Source organism: Lepidothrix coronata, unplaced genomic scaffold (genome assembly GCF_001604755.1).
Source record: "Lepidothrix coronata isolate B3197 unplaced genomic scaffold, Lepidothrix_coronata-1.0 Scaffold42, whole genome shotgun sequence".
NCBI classification, from domain to species: Eukaryota; Metazoa; Chordata; class Aves; order Passeriformes; family Pipridae; genus Lepidothrix; species Lepidothrix coronata.
This window is the reverse complement of record NW_016690222.1, coordinates 2,072,725-2,088,793: the sequence shown is the minus strand read 5'-3', so window position 1 is coordinate 2,088,793 and position 16,069 is coordinate 2,072,725. Positions and strand designations below refer to the sequence as shown.

The following is a 16,069-nucleotide window of genomic DNA, read 5'->3' as shown; positions in this document are numbered from 1 at the left end:
AGTTTGGAAAAAACTCCAGTTATTTATTCTTAATTATAAAAAAAAATCACAAATTATGTATTAATTATTGTAGTTTTGTCTGCTTCTTAGACTTTTAACATAAATGAGTGAAAATTGCTGGAATTCATGTTTAGATTAAGCAGGAATAGCACTTGAAGAAAAGCGTGGTTTTATTTTGATACTTCTTAACCCTTACGGTTTGTTCAGCTTTGCTTATATGTAGAGCAGTCATAAAAGAGCAGGATCCACAGGTGTTTGAGATTGAGTTTAATTTGAGAAATGGATGAATTTAACACTGAGCTCAAATTATTGATATAGAGAATGTTTATGCACTGACCAGGTTTGCTATGCAAAGCAGCAATCAAGTCTAAGCAAGGCAGAGAGGAAATAAAACATGGAATAGAGAAATAAAAATGGTTGAAATTCAGTAAAGACAGATGCCACAATTATGTGCAGTAGCTACTGTTGATGAAAGTTACATGACAGTACTTCAGAAGAGGAAAAAAATGTTTTAAAACTTGTAAAATTATACTGTTGGCCTAAGAGCTGAACATGTTATCCGTTGAATACAAAAATATAATTTATTTTATGGTTTTTACTTGGCCAAGTGCTAGTGGCTAGTACTACACAGAGTGCAGTTTTCCAAATTCAGCATGCTGTAAAAGGTAGTCCAAATTGAAATTAAGAACAGTGTTTTGGGGTTAGGGTGTTTGGTTTTTTGTTTGTTTGCTTGTTTTCTTTTTAACTATTAAAAAAATCACCTAAAGAAATATTTGGAAGCACTTTACTGTGTATACTAGAAGACTGAGAAACCATTGAGTAAATGGGGGGGGGGTTGTCCCCTTAAATACAGTTGAGGAATAATGGTAGCACTTCACTGTAAAAAATAAGCGTTCAGAAATGTGAAACCACTGTTCAGGTGTTTCCCCTAAGTTCCCAAATCATTAAACCACAGGTGCTTTTGAAGCTTTCCACCATTTGTGTTCATTGTACAGATGAAAGTAAAAGTTTTGTAGGAATGGAAAAAGGAAAAACTAGGAGGCTTACCTTGAAGTTATAAATGAAGGTTCACCTCAGCATGCTGTTTATATGTTTTATTTAATTATTTACAACTGCAAAAAGGCTCCAGTCCTAAGAAAAAACACAGGAACCCAACTCCTGATGAAGTCCTGTATCACTGGGCTAGGGATGCCTCCTTTTTTTTTTTTTTCCTCACCTCCTGGGCAGTGATTTGCTTTCATAAAGGGCAAAGTAGAAAGCACTTCCTTGTGTGTTTCTTCGGCATGATGTTAGGGCACTCCTGGAATGTCAGCCTGGTGATGTGGATGCCTATTTGCCTGAGGCAGTACTAGGATCTTGATGCTAATTTCCTGGACCAGTGTACAAGCCACTGGATTGTTAGGTTGCATTTTCTTGCAGTTGCAGCTTCTTTCTTCAAGCAAATTTCTTGAAGTTGACATGCCTTGAGTTAGTTCTGGAAAGTGTATTAGATTAGATACTTTTGGATGTCAACATGTCAACACTTTCAGATCTCCTAGTTTGAGAATCCCAGATGAAAAAGAGGCATCAGATTTCAGTTTAATTAAGACTGTTTTTCCTGTCAGCATGTACTTTAGAAGAGTTTTGGACACCTTGGTAAGTTTTCAGGTGGAACAGAGGTATGCATTAGCAAGGCTAGTACCTTGGTTTACTAGTCTTCTTCCTGGGGAGAAGGAAATACAGTGGTAAATTAAAATATAATACAGCTGGAATACTGCTTAAATAAAAACTGAGATATGCAAAAGAATCTTAATGTACTTAAAAGACTAAATTTAATAGTACTATATAGTGAAATATTATTTTGTGGCATGTTGGTCATACTTTAAAATAAATACCTTTTTATGTTCATAAAACCTGATCTATTCTAGATATACTTTCTATTTTGAGCATCCTGTTAATTATTGGTAAAATAAAAATTCTAAAGTACGTTAAGACTATGTAAATTGAGTAATTTACTATCTGTGCATGATACATACGTGCTGTTTGATAATAAGGCATATAAAAGAATACTTTCTTTTTTTCAACCTTTCTCCATCAAAAACTGAGCAGTAGAATGAGCTTCATAGTGATTTATAATGCTCATAAACTCAGAGGCAAATAGGTTTATGCAGAAGAGATTTTAGAACAGTTGCAGATTATTTTGAAGTTAATTTCATTAGTGACTGATAAAGAATGGACTTGAGTCGTGAGTTGAAGTACACTTACTGTCTGTATTGCCTGATCAGAGAATGCTCTGAGGAATGTGTCCACTGTCACAGATTGGGTTTTGTTGGTCTAAGCGTTCATTTAAAAATGTCTTTTGTACCTTGAGATTCAGAGTGTGGAGATACTTCCCTTCAAAAAGCCATCTGAAGCTAACTCTGATTTAAAAAGACTTGCATTCAGGATTTATTGGTATTTCATTATCTTTTGAGGGAATTTGATATTTCTTTAGCAAGTGGTCAGTGTGTAAAAGGAATCATAGTATTGTGAAATGCTTCATACTGCTTGTTCCCTTTTCTGTAGGGGAATAAAATCATACTTGGATCTCAGTGTAACTCTATCTTCATATGAAATTTGCTACACCAGGAATACTGGTGAAGTTAAAATGTTAAAACTTATAAGTAGTCCAAACCCAGAGAAATTAACAGTCTCACTCCTCTGACTGGGTAACATTTGATATTTCATGGTAATTTTAAGTGTCAGTATTAAAAATTGCATTCCTCTCTAACAAATATATCCAGGTATTGAGTTTATGCTATGCATTTCGCGTCCTAAATTCTCATTTATTTCCCTGAGGATACCAATGCATACAAAACTCTTTTACTTTCATCCCACAACAGTGAAATATTCAGTGTTAACAGGCTCCTGGGTTTTGATAGCACTCGACAATACAGCTTGTTCCACAAATCTTATTTTACACACTGACACAACTTGAGACAAATATGCAAGAAGAAAATCCTGAGGAGAGATGCAGTCCTGTTGCCTGTTTCATGGAAACTTACCCGTTGTGACAGGGAGTTTCTGCTGGCTCTGCTCTCCGGAGCAGCCACAGCCCTGCAGAGCAGGGGGCGTGAGTGTGCCAGCTGGGGTGGTGACAGGGGCTTCCTCTTCTGTCAGCAGATCACAAGGGTCGGATCAGCTCAGTTCAGTCGTGCCGTGAAGCCACAGCTTTGGAAAGATCCAGTGTGGTGTTGTGAGCATGCCGGAACCATTTTGACTGCAGGGCAGATCTGAACTTGGGGCGGTGCCTGGTTTGAAGTTTACTGAGCACAAAGTCTGCGTTGGGGCTTTGAAACAGAGAACAGTATCCTCTTGTGTCATTTAAGCATTAAGTTTTTTCATGCCATTAGATTTTTTTTCAGAATAGTTCTCAAAAGATTCTTTTATAATGTCTTTTGACAATGTTTGACAGCTACCAGCTAGTTTAATGTGTGCAGGAAGACACCCACTTTTTTAATCCGAAATTGTCTTGGTGGGGGCTTAGTATACAGTAATAATTTATAATTAAAGACGTGCTAAATAACACTAACTTGCTTGACATTTGAAACAGCAGTATGTGATTGTTAATTTAAGCAATTCATCTGTTGTTTCTGTAGGTGAAAACTATGATCAGAAATTCAAAATGTGAAGTAAGCTGTAGTGTTCTCCCTAACCAGGTTCTACTCCTTCAGCATTTCTTTGTAACATTTTTTTTCCACCAGCTTTCTGCTTGTGAACTGCTACCATTAGAAACTCAGTGGGAGCAAAAGTCTCTGTTAATTTGCCTGACTGTAACTGCACAATTAAAGCAGTTTATCAGCAGGGGTTAAGACAATCAGTGTCTTCTGATGCTTCATGTTATAAAATTACTTCTGTTGTTCAAACAGATACTGTAATTAGTGCATCATTTTAAACTGGTTTTCTGCAGGGCTGGTTTGGAATTTCATCTGATAAAATCATGTATTTTTGCTACTTACCTAAGCACTTATTTTGTTTGCATGCCTCATCTAAATTAACAACTTCTATTGAAATATTATTGTCAGGGCTCTTATCTTGTGAATATAGGTTTGGGGGTGGGGGAGTTGTTTTCCAGAATTTTTTTGTTTGTTTTTTTCACCAGCCAATTCTGTCAAAACTTAGGATTCAGTGGCAAAAATGGAAGGAGGAAACTCCACTTTACAATTGCTAGTGTATACTAGCATTTAATACCTAGTTCTTACACAGATGAGTAGGTTGCTTCATATAAGATAATAAAGGTAACTGTGTTCTGTCCTTGGTACATGAACAATTGGATTTCACTTAGGTTAGTTTCATGAGACATGGTAAGGCAGTCTTTAAGTGGCACTTATGTGTTAAAATATGGTCCCTCATCTTCTCCCTTTCCCAGTTATAGCACTGATCTTATGTTGGCACTCAGTAGCTCCTTATCGTAAACTCCCTTGTCCAGGAGAAAACGGAGGGAGGGGGGAGGCATTTTCTGCCATCAGCATATTGGCTTGGTTTTGGGAAGGGCTGGTGTGAAACTGGAGCCAGTCACAGTGGGAAAAGTAAGGACTGCCTGGTAAGGGAGTGAACCGTAGCAAGTTGTTACACTGGTCACAAAGTGATACAGTAAGACAACAGTAAGAGATGATTCAAGTGATTTTTGATTCGTTAGAGCTGGAAACTCTCATGAATATGCTGATATGGAATTATTTGTAGACTGAGACTTCTGAGTGGTTTATTCCTTCCACAATATGTTACAGTATCTGTCTTCTGGATGTTTTGTTTTCAATTGTCTCTGCAGCAGAGGTGCCAAAAACTTAAAAATAAAGTTCTGTAGCTCAGGTTGGCAGAAGGAACAGTTACGAGAACAGAAATTGTGTTGAACAACACAAGATGGACAGTTCTTGTAGCCTGTGAAAGGTTGGGAATAACAACTTGAGGGAAAAGTAAATTCTTCTTTGATTACTCTGACTTGGAACTGGAATGGTTTGCCAGTTCAACTGTGTCAACAAAAGGTGCTAAAGTAAGATGTAAACTGTACTGAATGATTGATTTATGTTTCTGTTGGACTTACTGATTCAGACACTGTTGCATGGGTACAATACCTATCAATTCTTATTTAAAAATACTAAAATTGGATCAGGACTAGAATTTGTTTATATTGACCTAATTGGTGACTTCTTAGTTAAATTTAACTTCTGTTTTGAAATTGCTTTAAATCAACGTTAACTTTTTTTTAAAATTCACACAACTTCTTTTAAACTGCTCTTTGAATTTTTTTAGAACTTTGATATATATATATATGTGAATGTTTTCATTATTCAAAAGAAATATTCATCTAGAACTACTGTCAATTGTAATGTACCTACAGCACAATTTATTAGACAAAATATAGTGTGGTAATTTTACTAAATAGCTGAATTTCTTCTCTCCGCATCTTGCCTCCTCCATTTGACTGCGAGAAATGGTTATGAGGGATTATACTGGTTTTTATATCTTAGGATAATTTTAATTCAAGTTCTTAGAGTGTACTTGAATTAAACCTTTGTGTGGTTTAAAGGACTAAAGCTATTCTGATGCTTTTTAATTTTAGTGTTCAATTTGACATTATATGAAAACATTCTTCCCTTTTACTCTAGCTTTTCTGTGGTTTTTGTCATTCAGTAGGGAGAGCAGCTTGTTTAATAGGTTGGTGAAAACAGAATTTAATAGCTATCACTTCAAGATGAGTGAGAGTGCTAAGGTTCATTCTCAACACTTGCCTGAGCCAGCAGCTTCATTTCTTTAAAAGGTTCCTGCTGTTGGTACTGAACTGTGTTTGTATCTTTTTAGTCACCTACATTACTGGAAATTGTATGAGATGGAGTGGAAAAAAGTGCATAAGATAGAAGTTGCGCCTTTTTTAATACTATAGGCCATAGCTTTCTGAAAAAAAATGCCATGTGGAAAACTTCTTTCACTCTTACCACATTGTGTTCATTTTTTCATTCTTTCTTTATTGTCTAACTAATATTTCCCTGTCTGCATATAAACAGATACTAGAGAAGTATTTTTCTTTTGGTGTTTATTCCATTTTCCTTTAATGGCATTCTGATAGCTGGAAAAGACTGGATTCTACTTCACCAGTTTCTAATTCTTCAACTTTTTTTTTAGGCAGTTGACCATACTGTGAAGGTCTTTGTGGTGAGAAGTAAAGTTTGAGGATTTTTAAAGAGTTGATGACAAAATATTTTGTGATGGCTTTCTTTCTGAAAGTATTTCCCCCTTTCAACATCTGAATAATTTTAACAATTTCAATTAACCTTGACACTTCTTTCCTTTGGGTTTAGAGTTTTTGAAATGTATTGGCTCGATAGAGACCTAACTTTGTACTCCAGTCTAGGTGAGTTTTAATCATCTGCTTTGTGTAGCTTACAGGAAGCTAGTAAGTTCTTGTTAAGTCAGAGGTTGAGAAATTAAGAGGAAAGCTTTGGAATGGGATATGAAGATGTAAATAGGAATGGCCATTAGGGCCCGAGATGCAGGAGGTGTAAGACCACGACTTGAAATTCCTGTGGTATGGTGAGGGGTATGGAAAACACATGACTCAAATTAACAGTGAGAGGGACTGCAGTATTTCCTCTCATGGAAATATTCAAGTTTCACTCTATAGATTCAAGTCAATGGCAACCTTTGCCTGCTTTTCAGCTCCCCCCCTAATTCCTTCCCCAAGAAAATTTCTGTAGTTGTTACTTTTTAATTTTTTGCAGCTATATTTTGAGGAATTTTAGCAAGGTTTTTTTTCTTTTAAACTACCTGATACAGTGACCTTCATAGCAAGATAAATATTAAGTAGTCCATTATTCTGTATAGGTACTCTGAGGATAGTGAGTATATATGCACAGGCAAGAGAATGAAGGCAAATCTGTTTACAGAATAGGCCATATTTAAGGATACTGAAATTTCTGCCAAACAAGGAGCACAGTGAAATTTCATCTGCCATTTATGTTGTTCTTAATGTTCTTTAATTTAGCAGACAAGATAGTTTGGTTGTAATTAAGCTCTTCTAATACTGTTGTTCCCAAGGCTGTGGCATAAATCACTTCACTCTATACTTTCCTGTGTCTTTACTGTCTCCATTTTTCCTGTATAATTCTTCCATAAAGAATCTTTGGGATGCAGGAAAACTTCATGCTGTAAATTATGTCTTGTGTATGTAATTTTGAATATATGCAGTTGAATTTCTCCAAGTCTTAGTCAGGTTTTCTGATTTTCCTGGTGCCGTTTCTTTCTTCAGTGTGCATACTCTTCCTGCTGTGGTAACAAATGTTTTTTTTTTCCCAAAATAATTCTCATGGCAATTTCTCTTACTCCTTGTTGCTTTTTCAGTAGGTAGACCTGGCAACTACGCTGAATTGCTCAACAGTTGCTACAGAAGGACAAGGGGCAGTGGACACACTGAAAGGAAAGATGTTACATTTAAACCTAAGAAAAAGCTTTTTTTATTGTCACTGAACACTGAGCAGGTTGCTCAGAGAGGTGATGGAGTCTCCATCCTTGGAGATGTTTAAAACCTAGCCCTTCCCAACATGCATAGGAGGTTTGGACTGGGTGATGTTCGGGGTCCCTTCCCACCTCAGCTATTCTCTGAATCTGTGATGTGAATCTGGTTTGTCTTATCTGCAATTCACTCCAAGACCACCGCATCTCTTAGTTTTTTTTGTACTAAGTAAGCAGCAGGGAAAGTTGTAGTCATTTTGTCCTGCCCTTCTTTTCAGCATTTTCTCTCAAAAAATTTTCAAAAGAAAACCCTAATCAACCCTTAAAATCTCGGAACATATTTCATGAGTCTTAAGAAAGATACTTTCCTCCTTGCGTTCCAGGTACATTCAGTTTACCAGTTCAGACTTCCTCAGCAATGTTTTGTAATAGTCAAAGAGGTTTCAAGACTTGTTGCACAGAGGATTAGTTTAGTATAAGTAAAGATTTTACTTGGGGGAAAATACGTTTTTCCAAACCATCCTTTTAGGATTTAAAAGGAGAATGAGGTAACACAAAAAATTGCAGCTCGTAACTACAAGAGGTTACAGGTTCTCTCTCTCCAATCAGCATAACCCCGTTGTATATTTTGCATCTGACTTTCTGTTTCAATGAATGAGCTATTATGGACCTGAATTTCCTAATTTTGGTAAAAATAAATAATCAATTATACATATTGGTATAACATTCAACTAGAATTTTCAGCAGAGCAAAAGACATTTCTTAGAAAACTGTTAACCCACTAAGAAAACAACTTTGTGGGACAGAAGGGAAGCACTGGAGGAGTTCAAAGCCCCAGTGCATTGAGGTAGAACAGAAGAAATTGGAAGCCCATTCCAAACTGTCTTTTTTCTTTTTGTTACTAACTGTATTTTCAAAACACAGTATGGACTTTTATTGTTCTTAACCTTTCTTTCAGTCTTGCCATTTGACTTAATAAATGGTACTCTAAGCAACAAGACTTTTATTAATGTACTTCATGACCATAGAAGAGCATGTCATAATCATACACTAGTTCAGTTATCTTACTAATAAGTAGTTTTTATGATTGTTTGTACTGTAAGGTCTGACCTTAATAATACCTGTAATTATTGACCTTACACATGATGTATTCTACCTAAAAGTAAATTAGGAGAAAAAAAAATCTTCTGTATCATTTGTTTGTCCTATGTACATCTTTTTTGTTCTCTTTTCTAACTGAACGAAAAATTCTCATGCTGCAACAGATAATTTGGAGTACAGCATCAGTACTTGATGTAACATTAATCTGAAACTTTTAAATAGTGAAAAACCAAGAGTCAGGCTACCTTGTTTTCAATAACAAAGAAAGAGTTTTTTGTGTTCTAAAAATTACGAATCATGAATACACCACAAAAATGTGGATTTTAATTTTTGCTGCTGACAGATGGTAAGTCCTCCAAGTTTTCCAAGTTTTTGAAACTTTGCACCCTATTATTTTCATTATGAAAGAAATTGATACAGCACCGTAAGGCCTCTTTGTTTGCCCACACTATTTATATAGTGTTTAATTGCATAGTAGCTAAAACTGCATTTAGGCTTTCCTTATCTTTTGGAAACAGAACTTGCTGTTTTTCTTGGGGGCACCTTTCCTTGTCATTTGTCCATTTGTCTCTCTTGGCCTTCCCTCCCCCATATGATACTGCAGTAGTGCAGGTTGTCGTGCATCTTGAGTTAGGAACTAGTACCTTTTCCATTCCAGCATTGTGTCAGTACAAGAAGAGGTAATTGCATGTTTCTTGCTCTGCCCTCTGCTGGTTTAGGAACCTTCTCTCATTCATCCTACGTGTAACATAATATTTTGTACTACCTCATATTAATATAGCTTGTCACCATCTTAAAAGAAAACAGCTCACTTCTGCTTTAGATTAAAAAAATAATAATAAGCAGAATTGTTTAAATAGTAATAGTGGACTTTTGATCATGATTGAATAAATAGGATGCAAATACCTTGTCATAGATAGTTCTTTCAAAGATTAAATTGCAGCAGAGAACATGTTATAACTCAGCTGCACTTTGTGTTGGGTTCTGTTCCATAAATAAGGATTATTTTTCTCTCTTCTTCGCTTCTGAAATTCATAGAGCTATTTTCACAGCCACCTTTGTTTACAGAGTTGGCTAAGATAACCCCACACCACTGTAGCTGGTAGTATGGATTAGTGCATATGTGCATGTTACATAAATAGTGAAAAGAAGTTTCCTTCCAAATACTGATTCTTTTACATAAATTTTCCTTTTATCTATCATGATTCTGTTTTTTCCCCATTTTTATCCTTATCCATTCCAGAGAACATTTTAGACTTAGCTGAATTAAAAAGAAAATATTTGAAGGAACAGTGATCCCACAAGTATATATGAATATAAAGCACTGTGAGCATTTGTTGGTATTAAATCTTCAAATATTTCCTCAGCATGTCTGATTTCCTGGAAGAACTTTACATGAAATTTGGGGGAAAAGACACATTTGTGATTAAAGAAAATTAGGCATCCAAAATTAAAGTGTGAATTGCGTTTAAAGCACAAATGTGTATCTTACAAATAGGAGACTCTTTTATTATGTCCAGTATTTTGAATTTCAAATATGTGGGGTTTATTTGTGGGGGCCTTTTTTTAGATTCAAAAGTTGTAATAAACATTTCTCATTTTTTACTTGTTTTATTACATTTTAGATATTGTCAAATTTAAGTGAGGTTTTGGGGAAATTTAGCTAGCTGTATTTACAGCTTAAAAAAGGAGTTGGGAAGTTTCTTCTATGTTGTTTCATTATATAATTTTTTTAAAGACTTGAGTGTGTTAAGTTTATTGATATCTGTTGTTTAAAATTGTCTACATAAGAAATGTTTTATTTAGCTTGCTCTGCCTTTCTGAAAACATTTCTGAGATTTATCTTTGGGATTATTAATGCCATGGGTGTGACAGAATACCTATCTAATGATGAAAGTCTTGTCACGTGCACTTCTGTGACTTCAGTATTAAAGCCGTGCCATCTCCTCTCTTGCCTTCATCCAGTATATGTAGCTCTGCTTTGAAAATTACAACTTCTAGTCCTTTTCTCGTGCTTGAGTCTTGAATCTTTTCTTCATAAGTATTTAAAAATTATTTTTAACACTGAAGAATTGCTTTCTTGTCCTTTGGATGATTCACATGGAGTTTCTATGTATGATGTCTCTTTCACTTTTCTTCAAAAGATTAGGTTGCTTAACCACTAGTATATCTTATGTCTTTAACTCTCAAAAGGCTGCAAAGAATATTTAAAGTAAGACTGTGTAATTCTTCTTATTCCTTTGTTCAGCTGGGAAAGGTAGTCTAAGAAACAGCATTTGTATTGTAACCTTAAAAAAAATTAATAGGGTATGAGGTTCTAAAACACAAACAAATCCCCAAAAAGGTATTTTGAAGCCTAAGTTCCTATAAAACAAAACAGTCTCCAAAGTATGAAGAAATATGGCTGAAAATACAGTTCATACAATTCACAGAATTTGTCTACTGCTTACGTGATTAATTCATACAGAATGTGTTTCATAGCTTCCATGTTTTAATTTTTTTTAGGAAGAACAGAACCGAGGCAAGCCCAACTGGGAACACCTGAATGAAGATTTACATGTACTTATCACTGTGGAGGATGCTCAGAACAGAGCAGAAATAAAACTGAAGAGGGCTGTTGAAGAAGTAAAAAAGTTACTGATACCTGCAGTAAGTATTTGTATGCAAACCTTTGATTTCCATTTTCAAAGTTGCTTTTGAAATACAACTAATACTGCAGCAGTAAGAGTAAGCCTGCAGAGTGGCATCCTAAAATGAAGTTTAGATATTCTCTTGTAATACTCTAGTGATCTTTAAAATGTCTCATCCGAGATTGAATTATTCCTTACAACAGAATAGTATTTCAAAGAGATGTTGATTTGTTTTTTTTTTTTTGCCTGTGTTTTAGATATAGATGCAGGAAATTATCACCTTTAAAAGGCAAAAACTATTTGCAAACACTAGTTTTCTCTTTTTCGGTATTACTATGCATCATTTTAAGGCTGGGGAAATGTTATATTATAACATGCTTTTATGTTTCACTTTGAGATGATTCTGATACTTTAGGAAAAGAAGGCATGTTTTTTTTTTGATCATCACATTAAACACTTTCCAAAAAGAACAAAATCCTTTAGTATCAGCTCTTCTGTCACTATACGTGAACGTAGGGAAACTGGAAAATGGGTTGTCTTTTTTATTTCCTGATAATATAAACTGCCTTCTGGCCAGCTAGATGACTTAAAGCCTCTTGCAGAGACCAGAATTGCCCTGTGAGAGCCCTTCTGTTAGATATTCTCTGTATTGTCACACAAAGCAAGTGTGGCTGTATGGTGTATCCCATGTCATTAACTTGCATCTTGTGCTCATTTTTACCACCACTTTTGTGCCACTGTAAAATGATAAGAATAAATTGTATCTTTTTCAGTGGTGGAAAAATTTTCCATATTATGAGGAAAATATGAGATTATCTTGAGAAAGAAAGTATTAGGTGGTATTAAAATGACTACTGATTTTGGGTGCTTAGTGAATGCTAATAGATGCTGACTGTGAGGAAATTTGTGGTGACACATGGTGTCTCTATAAGCAAATTTATTCAGAACACATTTTTAAAAGTTACTAAAGATAGGGAGAGAGACTTAATTCTTGAATTATCAAAAAATGGTAGAATATCAAGCAGGAGGTATGAAAAAAATGTAATTTACACCTCTGACATTGCACATTGTCAGTTTCTGAAAGCAGAAAATCACTAGAGAAAGTAGATTGTCAGAATTTATTAATTTATTAAAGAGACTTTGAGCACATTAGGCTTGAGTTTATAGTCAGGATTAGAAATGGTAGAAAGAAAAAGACTTTTTATATGGGCAAAACTTGGAAACCGTTATGTTTGTTCTCTAAGTACTACAGAGCAAATAGTTTTAAAAACATGCAGCTCAAATTTCCATGTGAAACAGAATTCATTTTGTCATACATCTGATTCTTTTACCTCCCTCTTATTGCTGAATAATGTGACTGAAGGGTCAACTTCAAGATCACATGATAGGTCACAAACCCCCAGTATGTCTGAAGTACTGATGTGTATACTCTGTGTATGTTTGTGTTACACTTGTTTTGTGGAGCTGTTGGATGGGTGTGTTTTGAGCCTCAAAAAAAATTTAATGCATTAGTAGTTTTTTCATTGTGGTAGTGTCAGCCTAATCTTTGTCTTGAAAACACTCTGGCTCATTTAGTAACTTAATCAGTTGGGGAAGCACTGTAATCCTCATTACAGAAATAATTGGTTTTCCCCTTTAATAGAAAACAACAACACAGGGCTAACTATTGTTCAAATAGAGCATCAGTTGAAATACACTTTGTCAGTTCACTTCATTATCATCTTTATATGTTATACATAGGCATAAGAGATTTAGGTGGTGCGCATTACTTGTGCAAGAGTTAAAGGTCTGCTGGCTCTAATTTCTCAAAACTATGCCTTGCTGAAACAGGCATGTGTAGTACATACTAATGAATTATTATATAGGTGAACTTGTTTTTTGCACCACCTATTGCATCTGCTCAATTAGTATAAAAAATGGCTGTTTAATCAAATTATGGTTTCAGGCAGTTTGAGAGCTGAAAAATTCAGTTTAGTATTAAATTATACAAATTAAAAACTTCTGAGGGAAGCCATAAACCTTCAAATAATCAGGATAACAATGAAGAAAAAAGGAAATACTAGCAAATTATAACAATATGGGTGAAATTGTGGATATTGGAAGATTGCAAAGATACTCTAAAATGTATGAACAGAAAATTGGAAATTCCCGTTCTTGTGGTAGAATACCTGCAATTATTACTGTTTTTCAAATGAATATAAAAGTATTAAAATTGATATGTAAATGTATTTGTTCTATTGCAGTCCAACTTGATTAAAGTTTGAGACTGTGGGAGAGAAGACTCATTCTCGTTCTTGCTATGGAGTGACAATGCTTTGAGTTTCTGAGATAAATTTCAGAAATGCGTTGGTGTTCTAGTGCTAAGAGATGGGAATTAGTTGCTAATTTCTTGGAATGATCAGTTATTTTTGTACTCAAGATGTTAAAAAGCTTAATTTCCTAAAACAGATTTCTCTTTGAATGTACTTGGGTGAACAGAGACTGTTTCACTACTAAAGTGTGTTTCTTTATGAACCTGTATCACTAATGATTTTTTTTTTCCTTGTGGATGTAAATTAACAGATTTTTACCAAGATGGTCGTATAGTCCAGCAGTTTATCTTTAAAAATAATGAGGACAACTTGAGGCAGACTGGCTGAACATGCCATTTTCCTCTCCCCAAGGAGAAAGGCCAACATTTTTTTTTAATTATTATTAATTTATATTTAATTTCCATTTCTTTGGTATGAAACCTTTTTTTAATTTTGACTGCACTTCATGTTCCATAGGACTAATTCATTTCCTCTTCCCATAGTTCAGTGAGATACTGGTCATTATCTAGACCTGCAATATCATATGGTATTGCTTCTTCCATGTTTTTCTTTGAAAAAAAGCTGAAACAATAAAGTAGTCTGCAGACTTCTGAGATCCCATTGAGCTGTACTGTCCTTATGCCTCCTTCTGAAGCAAATCCTGCAGATTATTGATCTCTCTTTATTTTGAGAGCTCTGAGAGTTGTGTGTTATTTGCAAGAGTTCAGTAAGGATGGGTGGTTCTCTTGCAAAGCAAAGGCAAAAGGTCCTCTGGATTGTGCACTGCAGAATGTGAGAAAAAGCACAGGACTTGTGTAAGTGGAGGTGCATAAGTATAACATATGGAATTAGAGCATCAGTAAGGATTTGAAATTGTTCTTTGAGGTCCTGGACTTTAGGGGTCAATTCTTCTGGCAGAAATATGTTAGGCTTCTGTATTTCTAAGAACTCTTCCAGCTGAATGTGCTTCTGTAGATACTCCTTTCATTTTACAGATGTCCAGGTCTCTTTAATTGCTAATTCACCTTTATCCTATCCTCTGTATAGGGTGAGGCACATACAACAGAATTAAAATTACGGACAAATACTTTTTACCCCTTTTTCTCTTGACTCCACATTTCCTTTCGGAGGAAAAGATTGTATTTCTGGGTTTCTGCTTAGCTATTCTAATTTGATCTGGAATCATTGTTATTCAGATTTTCTGTACTGCTCTTCTTGTGTTGGGGCAGCTGTGGTTTTACTTGGTTGCTGCCTTCATCTTCTCTGAAGACAACTACAACACAATATTAATTGGTGATGCTCGCTGTCAAACTGTGTATATCATTTGCCGCTACAACAATGGAATTTTAAAGTTGTGATGAGTAGCAAATAGTGTTTCAGTAGAAGATTTTTATTTTGTTCATACATTTGGATCTTGCCTGTAGTAGTGATTTTAGGCTTTTCAGTCTTGAATATCTTTACATTTATCTGTATGGGAAAGTAAATGTGCTGTACACAACATGATTTTTACAAATAGGACCGTTTTTGATAGTGATGCTTATTACGTACTCATTTACTAACTGTCCTCCTTCTGTTTACTCCTGTTACTAGAGATGTTATTTTGATAGTATTTCTATATTTAGTCACTTGTATATGCATTTTCTTTGTATAACAGTTGAGAATGTAATAAAGGAGCAATAGTATTGGTAGAATGGTTTATTTTTCAGTTGGATAAGCTAAAAGCAGTTCTGTCCCAAAGACTGCCTTCAGCAAGTGTCATCTGGTAGGGCTTGTTTATTAATTAAAGTAAATTTCTAGTACCTTCCTTATAGGTAGAGTTGTAAATTTTCATTATGGTTTAGTTTCATCTACTTACAGTAAGCTGAAGGATGTCTTAATTTTTACTCTGAGAACTTTGTGTGCTGTGAATTCCATGAAAAAAAAGATAGTAGAAAAAAATTAAGAATTTTTAACCATGCTTTAGCCTTATTTAAAAAAACCTGATATTATAGTAATACTGTACATAATTTGTTGCTCTGTAATTAGGAGTAGCAAAAGCTTCAAATTTGAAAGATATTAGGAGAAGATTTCATTTGTTCTAGCTATCTAAAAGGCCACAATAAATTGTGCATGCAACTTTGGCTTCCCTGAATAGCTCTTTCTAATTCATTATTGCACGGTGTGTTGGTTTTACATTTTTGCTTTTGCAAGTGAGAAGAATATAATGCTGCCTTCTATAGTTTCCCTGTTGAAATGTTGGTCATGCTGTGCAATCCATTGTTTGCTGCTTATTTAATTCAAGTTGTGAAATTAGTAAGTGATACAGTAGCAGAAAAAGGATAATGCTGTCCTTAAAATGTTTTTAGGAAATTGCTATATTACACCTGTTTTGTCAGTTCAGATACAAGTCTCTCACAGTGCAAGTCGTGTAAGTGATCACTTACCCTGTGGTAGTGAAGCAGCCAAATGCCTTGGCAGTGACTACTGGATAACATGGTAAACTTTTTGATGTGGAGGAGAGGTGATAGCATGCTATTTTTAGTAGTGTGAAGTGGACTTAAATGTTTCCATGACAGTATGAACCAAGGGCTGCTGCAGTCCTGC

The 16,069-nt window shown here is 35.0% G+C and overlaps 1 protein-coding gene across 11 annotated transcripts in view; it reads left to right on the top strand.

Annotated features, from left to right (window-relative positions):
• QKI (QKI, KH domain containing RNA binding) overlaps positions 1-16,069 on the top strand; it is a 156,654-nt gene that overhangs the window by 93,752 nt on the left and 46,833 nt on the right. For all 11 annotated transcript variants that reach the window (XR_001874555.1, XR_001874557.1, XR_001874556.1 and 8 more), the window contains one exon: positions 11,071-11,214. Coding sequence is in view for 8 of the 11 variants with exons in the window: in XM_017813676.1 (XP_017669165.1) it covers positions 11,071-11,214 (144 nt within the window). In the remaining 3 variants the exon portion in view is untranslated. The remainder of the gene's footprint in view (positions 1-11,070; positions 11,215-16,069) is intronic.